Genomic DNA, 12,259 nt, shown 5'->3' with positions numbered 1-12,259 from the left:
AATTTTGCTGCACTCCTTTGTACTCGCTCTGGTTCCATTATATCCTTCCTGAGCACCAGTGCCCAAAACTGTACACAGTACTCCATGTGTGGTCTAACCAGGGGTTTGTACAGAGGCAGTATAATGCTCTCATCATGTGTATCCAGACCTCTTCTAATGCACCCCATTATCCTGTTTGCCTTGGCAGTCGCTGCCTGGCACTGGCTGCTTCAGGTAAGGTTATCATTAACTAGGATCCCCAAGCCATTCTCCATGTCAGATTTACCCAGTGGTTTCCCGTTCAGTGTGTAATGGTGATATTGATTACTTCTTCCCATGTGTATAACCTTTATCATTGTTAAACTGCATCTGCCACCTTTCGGCTCAAGTTTCCAACTTATCCAGATCCATCTGTAGCAGAATATTCTCTTGTATTGACTGCTTTACATAGTTACATACAATAAATGCTTTACAGGGGGATATCAGGCGCTAAACTTGTACCACTCACATCCTCATCCGGAGTGAGCTGAGCCAATAACATTAATAGCCCCATACCTGCTGACATGCACTTCGGATTGGCAGGTATTGTGCATGTGTCCTAATCTAAAGATAAGGACATGCAGACTATTTCCTACATGCCCAGATCTAGTTTTCACCATGCATTTGTATCAGCCGGTGTGGGGTCATAATTTCATTAGCGCCCAATAACCCCTTTAAGACGAATCCTTATGAAAGTAGAATAAGGTATTGATTGCGTTAAATACGTACTCCACTATTCTTTCCTGTCCTGTCACCTGCAGATGATGAATAAAGTATTTGGAGGCACTGTCCACAAGAAAAATGTGAGGGAAGATGGAGTTTTCAGCATCAGCATTGACAATACATGTTCTCTGTTCAGGTAGGAGGTGTCCTGTCACTGTATGAGCTCTGCACTTTCCTAGTGGTTGAAGATGAATTATCGAGATGTTTGTAGTGATGGTTCATGTTTTATAGGTTAATGGTTTGCCTAATCCACCTAACCGTAGAGCTGGTACCGGGATGTTTGGCCAGGCTGCGAGTCGCAGTGATGTTATCTCCTTGCCTCTTAGGTTTCATGGAAACTGTCTGGGCTTCTGTACTAGTTGTGCTCTTTGCTTGCAGGGGGCTGCAGAAGGAGGAGGTCGTTTTGCTAACACATGGAGACAGCGTGGACAAGGTTGCTGACGGATTTAAGGTGGTTGCACAATCTGGAAACATAGTAGCAGGTATATATGTGATGTTTTCCGTATGTGACTATGGGTCGCCCTGCTCGTACATGCACGTCTGTTTCTAGTGACTTCTGTCCTAGTCTTACTCCTCTGTCAGATCAGAGTTGTCTTCTTACAAGTGCTATTTATAGGAATGGATCTGTCCCACGCTTACATATACCTTACCAGGGTAACAAACCATCCTCCAGATGGAAGCCTGCATCTTATCCCTTGATGGAGCAGGTGCTGAGACACCTGTGTGTTGTTGATGCAGCCTGCTCTTATTTGTGCACTTGGGGTTTATCACATTTTTACAAGATGCTGACATTGGCAATGTCTGTGCCTCCCAAAAAATAGACTTGTATTTGCACTGACTACGAAGCTTGGCTTCCACTTGTCATTTCCATACTTCGAGGGCACAAAAACTGTTATTCTTGTACTTTTTAGTTGCAATTTAAGGAGGAGCTTTCATGTCTCCTGACATGCCTGTTTTAGTTAATACTTGTAGTCACTTGAAATAACAATTCATGAGCGTGTTGTCTTATAATATTGTGTCATGCTGTTGCTCCCGATAGATGTAGACGTAAATTGTCATGTGGGTGTTACCATCCTACCTGCAAAGGGGTGTGCCCTTACAGTCCTGCACTGATTGGATAGCGTGTCTGTAATGGCGCTAGACACAGCAGTTTGTCAATGTATTCATCTTTTTTTTTTTTTTTTTGCTAATACCACAATAGGAAACAATGTCAGAGTTGCTTTATTATGGGAAATGCAATGATTTACTAAGCCTTTTATGTTTGCTGAGATGACGGATTCTATATAACTCCTGACCATTCGTTTTCTTCTACTTCATTGGCAGCGCAGTGGTAATTAAAGGGAACCTTTTTTTTTTTTTAAATAAAAATTAAAATGACGATTCTTTGGGATCAGGAGCTAAAATCCTGCTCCAGGAATCCTGGCCTGTTTAGTGCAGCGCTCACAAGCTCAATAGAACATCAGCACTGCACATGTTTGCAGGGCTGTGGAGTCGGTAAGCCAAACCTGCGACTCCGACTCCTCATTTTCCCTTACACCGACTCCACGACTCCGACTCCCACATATATTACTTATATTTAAGTGAAAAATTTATTGTAGTACAATGTGAACATCAGACATTTAATCACTTTTATGATACAATAATCAAGATATTTAGAACATAATATATTTTTATTGGAATATAACTTTAGAACACAAAAATCTAATAAATTGTAAATATGTAAAACACTGTAATATATATAATATATAATCTCGATGTGTATGTATGCGTGTGTGTATGTCCGGGATTGGCATCTGCACCGTCGTAGCTACGGCCACAAAATTTTGCACAGTCACACGTCTGGACCCCGAGAGCGTCATAGGCTATGTTGTGAGGCGAAATTTTACCCCCGCACGTTCCAATTCACAAAACAATTTTGCCCCTATCTACATAATGGGGGGAAAAAGTGATAAGGAAAAGTGTTGGAGGCAAATTGACAGCTGCCAGATGTGAACAAGGGGGACTTAAAGAATGAGAGCGATGGCGCCAAACAGTATATACCGTACAGTTGCTAAGGTGGGGCCCTGACATGGGATACTCACCACACACGGGGATATGAACATACACACAAAATGTGCCACACACTACCACGTGCTTCAACACATATACCACCCTCAGCACACATTTCACCACACATACACCTACCTCACCACATAAAAGACAAAACTCAAAACTCGCCACGCTGTCCCAGAGCTGTTTAAAAGATGAAAAATGAGCTGTTATTGGTTGCTATCAGCAACAGTTTTCTTTGTAGACAGTCGTGGTAACTGAGGGCTATTACTCTTATCATTTCTATGGTGTTATCGTCTATTAGATACACGGCTCAGCAGACAGTATCACACAGAATAGGATTAGATATACGGCTCAGCAGTCAGTATCACACAGGATAGGATTAGGTACACAGCTCAGCAGTCAGTATCACAGGATAGGATTAGATACACGGATCAGCAGTCAGTATCACACAGGAGAGGATTAGATACACGGATCAGCAGTCAGTATCACACAGGAGAGGATTAGGTACATAGCTGAGCAGTCAGTATCAGACAGGATAAGATTAGATACACAGCTCAGCAGTCAGTATCACACAGGATAGGGTTAGATACACGGCTGAGCAGTCAGTAACACACATGATAGGATTAGGTACACGGCTCAGCAGTCAGTATCACACAGGATAGGGTTAGATACACGGCTTAGCAGATGGTATCACACAGGATGTGATTAGATACACTGCTCAGCAGTCAGTATCACACAGGATAGGATTAGATGCACGGCTGAGCAGTCAGTAACACACGATAGGATTAGATACACAGCTCAGCAGAAAGTATCACACAGGACAGGATACTTGGGTAATCGTTTGATTAATTTGTGTTGCAAATCTGCAGTGTTGAATATATGTGAAATGGTTTTATGTGCAATAAAATCATTATAATTTGTTATAACTAACCACAGTTGGTTACTATGCCCAGGCAACGCCGGGCTCTTCAGCTAGTGTATATAGAGATAGCGAGAGAGATAGAGATAGATACATAGTTTATTACATAGATATATAAGTGGCAAAAAACCGTTTTCAACAAAAACATACTAAATAACATTTGTGCAGTCTATGAATTTGTTCTAAGAAATATCAATTGCCTCCATCAGATCCTCCTTCATAGATTACCTCAAATCTGACCTAATAATTTTAAGGCCAGAGAACAACCTCTCTACACTAACTTGGGTTGGAGGCAAAGCCGTAACCACATGGGCAACATCTCGAACAATTTCCGGGTATAAAGGAATTGCCTCATGCACGGTCAGTTTTGATGAACGGTTGAATTTTTCTATTTCTTTGAGACCAAGTGAAACATTTTGCTGAAATATGGTCAATCTGCTTGCTATAGGAGACGGAGTGAAATCTTTTTCCTTGCGGCAACGCTTTTCCTGCTCCATGTCATCCAAGTACTTGTCAAAGTCAAACTCCTTATCTGATGAGGATGAAGATATGGCAGCAGTAGCACTGTCAGGACCAGAGTCCTCTTGCGCCTGGCAGTCCTCCTGTAGGCCACTCATCCTAACTGCTACCTCAGTCAGAGCTTCTTTTCCTTTAGTAAGATGTTGATCATCAAGCAATGTACGATGACTTGGGTCCACATAAACAGCTGACAGAAAAATTTTATTTTCCAATAGCTGTGTCTCTCTTTCATTGTTAATTATGCAAATTGTCTCTTCAGTGAGGAAGAGGACTAGAACTCTAGTGCCACCTATTGGAAGTAGCAATCCTAAAAGTCAATGTCGACCCTTTAACGAGCCTTGTTACATGTTGTCTCTTCCTCTCTGAAGAGAGACAATTTCATCTAGATGTGCTTAGCATGTCATTCTCCGCAAGGAGAAATGATACTTCTTGGATATCGGTCAGACGCCTGTTATGAATGAGTCACCGTAGGAGGCAAAAACAGAAATACTAGCTAAGTCCAGAAAACCAGAGAAGTTGGCAGCTATCGGATTGCAGACCCCTGAACCTAACAACAACAACTAGCAGTAGCCGTGGGGGGTTCCTACAGTGCCCTAGACCCCCGATCACAGCCGGAGAACTACATAGCCTAAAGACAGAAAGGGAAATCTAAACTGCCCCAGAGCAGACCCCAAAGCAATAGGCAGCCCCCAACATATAATGACGGTGAAGCAAGGTGAAAAAACACACACAGATAGAAAGATAGGCTGAGCAAATGATGGGGCCCAAGCTAACTAAATAGGACAGAATAGAAAAGCTGCTGTCAGCAATCCGCCAAAACCCTCTCAAAAACAAGAGCCAACAGACTGATAGGGAAAAAAAGCCCTGAAGACGCTAGGCTTCAAAAAGACTATATAAGTACTCAGGTATTATCTGAAGACAGAGCACAAAGGAATTCAGCTCACCCAGCAGGGAAAGGCAGAAATCCAGAAAAACAAGGCAAAACAAAACCAAAACACAAATGCAAAAAGTAGAGCAGAAAACTTAGCTTTTGAGGAGCAGGAATCAGACTGGTCTCCAAGAATCCCTCAGAGAAATCACCCGCAAGGCAGAAGGGCGTCGCCTGCCTTATATCCAATCAGCAATCCCAGTCACCCAGTCATCATCATTCTGCTCAGGTGCTTTGTAATCAGCCTCACTACCTTCCTTCACCAGAAGAGGGAGTTCATCAGACCTCAATGGTGAAGGGGAAAATGAACTCACAACAGACGCCTCTCACAGCCAAACCAGATCTCACACTTTGCACTGACGAGGGGCAGTACCCCGAAACACAGTGTCTGCAAATTGAGATTCTGGCTTGGCTTTTATCCTAAGTCGTGTAACAAGGCTCGTTAAAGGGTCGACATTGACTTTTAGGATTGCTACTTCCAATAGGTGGCACTAGAGTTCTAGTCCTCTTCCTCCCTGAAGGGACAATTTGCATAATTAGCATATTTCCCAGAGGAGCATTGCGGCTTTAAGTCTCCTCATCTCAACCATGCTTAGCATGTCATTCTCCGCAAGGAGAAATGATACTTCTCCGTTTAATTGAAGCAGAAATGCCATCTGCGATTAAACCTCCTCTTTGGGACAGGCAAAATAGCAAGTTCTTCCACTCACTTATGAAAATGCCAGGAGTTAAATCCTCAGCTTGTAATTTTTTAGTCACGGTAAATGGGTGATTAAGCAATTCCTTCAATACAGCCACTTGTGTCCATTGACCTTCATTTAGGGTTACCTGAGGGTTCGCCATATCTATAAGAAACTGTTTTAGTTCAAGCAATCGCTCAATCATTGAATAAGTGCTGCCCCACCGAGTGGCTTGATCGACAATTGCCCCTTTCCCTGCACGTCTCTTCAAGATGGAATCAATTTTAGGGGTTCTGGCGGCAATAGCCAATTTCCTCACTTTTCCAATCAGATTTCCAGCATGTCCCTCTTGCAGACTATCTCTTAATGCCAGCTGCAGCGTGTGCACAACACAGTGCATGTGATGAATATGAATGTGTTTTCAAGCAGCTTCAACAAGATCATCTATTTCTAAAGTATAATTTTGCTGTTCTTCTGTTGTAATATCTGTTTGTTCCTCAGTTACATGAACAACACTGTGGCCTTCCATCTCAAACATACTGCATCCTAAATTTTCTTCTAGCTGTTGTTCATTACTCTCATTCATCAGTTTAATTGTACTTATCATGTTTGAAGCATTGACCGTTACAAAAGCAAGAACCTGTTCTTGTGTGAATGTAGCCTTAGATCAGTAATAGAACAACCATTTATAGGACATTTCATAACTTTCCCAAATTCCTATGAAGAAATATTCAGCACATTCTGCATTGAACTGTACCCAATTTATTATATATTTTAGGAGTCGGTCCATTTTATACCGACTCCACAACTCCGACTCCACAGCCCTGCATGTTTGGCTACCGCTGCTAGAACGTATCCGTGGTAGGTACAATAGGAAGTAAACAAAAATCGTAGTTAGTTACCGATAACGGTATTTCTCTGATCCCATGACTGCACCACAGAGAGAGAGGGATCCGCCCTCAGGGACAGGAAACCTACAGATGAAAAAGGCGGTACCTCTCTCCCACATCAGTTGTTTTACAGAGCATTACACAGAACTTTCAGCTGCAACTCAAATGGTTATAAAAAATCCAAAATTAAGCAAATTAAGCTTAATAGAGGCACCGTGTGGCTAAGTACTGAAGCATGCTAACTCATTCTAATGTGCACACCTGTGTGTGAAAGGGAGGGGATGTACGGGTGCCCTCATGGGATCAGAGAAATACAGTTATCGGTAAGTAACTAAAATTCTCTATCCCCCATGACGGCACCACGGAGAGAATTACAAAGATTGTACATCTAGGGAGGGACCACCGCCTCCAGAACCCTTTTCCCAAAGGCGAGATCTGAAGAGGAGGTCAAGTCTAGACGGTAATGTTTGAAAAATGTAGAGGGGGGAAGACCAAGTGGCAGATCTATCTACATATCTGGTCTATTGAAGTGCCGGCTTTTTCCGCCCAGGATGATGCCACTGCCCTGGTTGGATGGGCCCTTATGTCCTCCGGGATGGCCGCCCCGCAGGAGGAGTAGGATAGGTTGATGGCCTCCCTTATCCATCTCGCTAGTGTGGCCTTCGATGCTTTTTGACCCTTCCGAGGACCCTGAAAACGGACAAACAGAGTCGTATCCTTCCTAAACTCCCTTGTGGTTACTAAGTATTGGACCAGGCACCATTTTACATCTAAAGTGTATAATACCTCCTCTGTTTTGTTCTTGGGATTGGGACAGAAGGAGGGTAGGGAGATTTCCTGGGTCCTATGAAACTGTGACGATACCTTGGGGAGATATGCTGGGTCGGTTCTAAGAATTACCCTATCATGCAGTACTTGCGTGAAGGGTGAGTGGGCAGACAAAGCTTGCATATCACTAATGCGGGGGCAGAAGGCTACGAGAAGGGATGTGTAAAGGGACAATATTTTTAAGGGAACCTCTGCTAGAGGTTCGAAGGGAGATTTGGTTAGTGCGTTTAGCACTAGGTTTAGATCCCGGGGGGGGGGGTGGGGGGTGCATAGGGGGATCGGCCTGGATCTACTTGGCTCTAATAAATCTCATAACCCATCTATTTTTGGCTAGGTTATGATTATACAAAGCTCCCAAGGCCGCTACCTGTACTTTTAGGGTGCTGGTAGCTAACCCCTTTTCCAACCCCTTCTGTAGGAATTCCAGAATTTTGTCTATTGGGATTTCTCCCGTTGGGTTGGAGCCTGACACTGACATGAATTTTTTCCATACTTTGCCATACGCTTTAGTGGTTACTGGTTTTCTGCTTTGTAGTAGCGTAGAAACCAAGTTTGGCGAGAAGCCCCTATTGCTTAGGCCTGTTTCACACATCCGTTTTTCCCCATCAGTCAAAATCCGCCGTTTTGCAAAAAAAAAAAACCGATCCGCCATTTTGCATGACGGATCCGTTTTTTTCCCCATTGACTTTCATTATCGGCGGATTTTGACTGATGATCATCCGTTGCGTCCGTATTTGTGCGGATCCGCCAAAATTTTGGTGTCCGCTGAGATGACCGAACAGACCATGCAACGTTTTTTTTGCTGTCCGTATCCACATTTTCCCCTTTTAACCCTGAATCAAGTCTCGCTGCTGGATGAACATTCTCTCTCATCGCGCGATCTTCCACTCCTCTCCCTCATGGTCTCACATCGTGCGATCTTCCACGTCTCTCATCGCGCGATCTCCTCCCTCATGGTCTCACTTCGCGCGCTCACCCCCATCCTGCGAGATGATCGCTCACCGCAGATGCCCGCTCTCTTCCGGATACCACTACATCCGACAGTATTAATTTTTAATTTTTTTTCTTTTTTCCCAGGCGCGGTTCCTTTAAACTTTTAACATCGGCGGATCCGTACATCCGCTGACCCCCGTTTCTGTCAGTCCACCTGCGGATCCGTTTTCCGCTATTTTGGCGGATTTAGACTGACAGAAAAAACTGATGTCTGAAACAGGCCTTAGGAGTTCCCTCTCAAAAGCCAAGCTGTCATGTGTAAGTTTTTTATATGGGGGTGATATACTGGTCCCTGGGATAGAAGGTCTGGAGCTTATGGTAGAACCCAGGGATCTGTTACGGACATTCTTCTTAGCCAGGGGAGCCATATTCTCCGTGGCCAGAAGGGCGCTATTACCACTACCGTCGCCTTGTCCCCCCGTATTTTCCTCAGTACTAAAGGGATGAAAGATATTGGAGGGAAGGTGTAAGCCAGATGATAATCCCAGGGGATCGTGAAGGCGTCTAGAGCTATTGGGCCCCCCCAGGGATCGATCGAGCAGAACATTTCCAACTTCCGTTTCTGACTGTTCACAAATGAGTCTATTTCTGGCCGGCCCCAGAGTTTCACAATTTGGCTGAAGACTGATTGGTTTAGTTCCCACTCCCCCTGTTTTAGGCTTGTTCTGCTTAAGAAGTCCGCTGTTCGGTTTTCCAAACCTTTTATGTGAACTGCTGTCAGGGATTCTAGATTGTGTTCTACTAGGTGAACGATGAATTTTGTCACCTCCATCAGCTCTCAAGATCTGGTGGTTTAGATATGCTACCACTACCTGGTTGTCTGAGAAGACCCTTGTATGTTGGGAGCGAAGTGAATCTAGAAAATGAACGAGAGCTAGCTTTACTGCCAGTAGCTCCTTCATATTTGAGGAAACTGACTCTCTTCCCTGAGTACAGGGCCCTTGCGCCATCTGGTTGCCTAGATGTGAACCCCACCCCCAGGGGCTTGCGTCCGTAGTCAGGATCTTTGTTGCTGGTAATGCCCAAGGAACCCCCTTGGTTAGATTGACTGACTGGATCCAACCACCATGTTAAGGATTGTATTGTGCTTGGTGAGCTGTCAAATTGCCTGTCTAAATTCCCGTGTAGGGAAACGTCTGCGTCTAATATTTCCCACTACATTAAACTTAATGGAACAATAATTCATGGACTTAAGTGCGCTGCTGAACAAATAACGAATCCAGATTAGATAAAAGGATTAACCATTTATTTCCCAAAGCGTTTCGAAGTAGATAGTACTTCTTCCTCAGGGGATGTCATATATGTCATCCCCTGAGGAAGAAGTACTATCTACTTCGAAACGCGTTGGGAAATGGTTAATCCTTTTATCTCATCTGGATTCGTTATTTGTTCAGCAGCGCACTTAAGTCCATGAATTATTGTTCCATTAAGTTTAATGTTACGGCGGTCACAGAGTGAACCTTTGGACGTGCAGCAAGCTGATAACTGATCCTATGTGTTTAAATCTCTCCTGGAAAAGGTGAGTGTATTCCTTTATTTCTTTCAAACAATAACTCGGATAAGACCCTATTGCGCTCTTTTTTTCCTATAGTTTTTATATACATTAATATTTCCCACTGTAAGTCTCGAGTATGGCTTTGTGCCCACTGTACTGCTGGTATGCAGGCTGTCATTAACCCCAATAGAGACATTGCTTTTCTCAGAGTAGTGACTGGGGAAGCTATCATTTGTGACACCATCAGTGTCATCTTTTGAATCTTTGTGTCTGCGGAAGATAGCATTTTTGTTCGGTTGAGTCCAATATTATCCCCAAGTACTCTTGCACCTGACTTGGTACAAGTCTGGATTTGGGCAAATTCAGCATCCATCCTAGACTCAGTAGAGATCTCATGACTAGAGTTGAGCGACTTTGGTCTGATCGGGTTTCATGAAACAAAATTTGTTTCAGATGAAACTGGTCCGACTAGGGCAAAAAAAAAGTCGGAGTTTTGTCCTAAACCCGACCCCAATGCAAGTCAATGGGGAATAAAAGTCGGCATTGAGTGGATGAATGTTGTTTGCAATGGTGAAAGGTGACGCCTATTATTAAGAGATCGTCCAGGTATGGGACTATCCGGATGTTTTGCTCTCATGTGGGCCATTACTTCTGACATTATCTTTGTAAATACCCTTGGAGCAATAGCTAGCCCGAGGGGGAGAGCTCTGAACTGATAATGTTTTATCTCCCCCTGGATCGTCACCGCCACCCTGAGGTATTTCCTGTGGTCTTTGTGAATAGGTACATGGTAATGTGTGTCTCTCAAGTCTAATACTGCCATGAAACAAGATGGGGGAAGCATTTTTACACAAGATTTTATTGTCTCCATTTTGAAGTGCTGAATTTCCAGGAACTTGTTCAGTCTTTTTAGATTTATGATCGCCCTTTACGATCCATCTGGCTTCCTGTGAATGAAGAGAGGGGAGTAGAAGCCTTTACCTCTGTCTTGGTAGGGGACTTCTTGTAATACGTTCTTCTCCCTTAGATTTGCGATTTCTTGTTGCAGAGCCAGCTGCTCGTGTGATGTCCTTTGGGGCGTTATCACAAAAGAAATGTTTGGGAGGGTATTGAATTTTAGCCTCAGACCTTCCTTTATTATGCTCAGTATCCATGAACTCGCAGATATTTTTTTCCAGGCCTGGAGAAAGTAGGATAATCTTCCCCCGACCTGGGGAGTACCTTCATTGTGGCTTCTTGTTGTCGGGGGGTTTGTTAAACATAAAGCCTTTATTTTTAATCCTTCTATCCTCCCTTCTTTGTTCCCTTTTGGGGGCTTTCGTCGCATAAGCCTTCTGTTCCAAAAAGGCCGTTTGTATGATTTACTAGGGAACCCGGGAAAGGATTTTTTCTTGTCCCCTGCCTTGTCCAAGATGTCGTCTAGCGTTGGGCCAAATAAGAATTCCCCCTCGCATGGGATTGCGCACAATTTGGTTTTTGTCTGCAAGTCTCCCGGCCAGCATTTCAGCCATAAGGCACGTCTTGCGGGATTCGAGAAGGCTGCTGTCCTGGCTGCCAGCCTGGTCGAGTCTACGGACGCATCTACCAGGAAAGCTGCTGCTCCCTTCATTACAGAAACTGATCTTTGTATTGTTTCTCTTGGGACTTTTTCCTTTATTTGTGAATCTAAGTGGTCCAGCCAGACCATTAGGGCGTGTGCCGTGCACGTGGCCGCTATGGCTGGCTTTAACCCCCCTCCTGCCGCCTCCCAAGCATTTTTTTAAAAAGTATCTGCTTTTTTTATCCATTGGGTCCTTCAGGGTGCCCATGTCTTCGAAGGGCAGGGCAAATTTTTTAGCGGCTTTTGCAACTGCTACGTCTAATTTAGGTGCTTTACTCCATAGGGAGCAGGCCGGGTCGACAAAGGGGTATTTCCTCTTTGGTGTTAGGACATTTTGTCTGGCTTTTTCCATTCTCGTTTAATTAGGGAGTGAATTTTCTTATTGACCAGGAACGCCCTCCGATTTTTTTTGCTCTAGCCCACCGAACATTAGATCTTGGTCCGTTTTCTTAGGGCGTTCATCTACCAACCCTATAGTTGTCCTCACAGCTTTTACCAGGGCGTCCGTTTCTTCAATGGAGAAGCAGCTGTGTCCCCCTTCTGAGGATGATGAAGAGGACTGGGAGGATGATGAATTACTTTAGTCAGATAGTTCACTTCTTGACTCACTAACG

At 44.0% G+C, this 12,259-nt stretch overlaps 1 protein-coding gene across 1 annotated transcript in view; it reads left to right on the top strand.

Annotated features, from left to right (window-relative positions):
* GMPS (guanine monophosphate synthase) overlaps nt 1-12,259 on the top strand; it is a 68,927-nt gene that overhangs the window by 24,741 nt on the left and 31,927 nt on the right. The window contains exons 4-5 of the mRNA XM_073579012.1: nt 780-877; nt 1,120-1,223. Of these exons, the coding sequence (XP_073435113.1) occupies nt 780-877; nt 1,120-1,223 (202 nt within the window). The remainder of the gene's footprint in view (nt 1-779; nt 878-1,119; nt 1,224-12,259) is intronic.

Source organism: Dendrobates tinctorius, unplaced genomic scaffold, assembly GCF_039654945.1.
Source record: "Dendrobates tinctorius isolate UK_male_01 unplaced genomic scaffold, ASM3965494v1 ptg000060l, whole genome shotgun sequence".
In the NCBI taxonomy this organism is placed as follows: domain Eukaryota; kingdom Metazoa; phylum Chordata; class Amphibia; order Anura; family Dendrobatidae; genus Dendrobates; species Dendrobates tinctorius.
The sequence above is the reverse complement of the archived record's forward strand: the minus strand, read 5'-3'. Positions and strand labels throughout refer to the sequence as shown.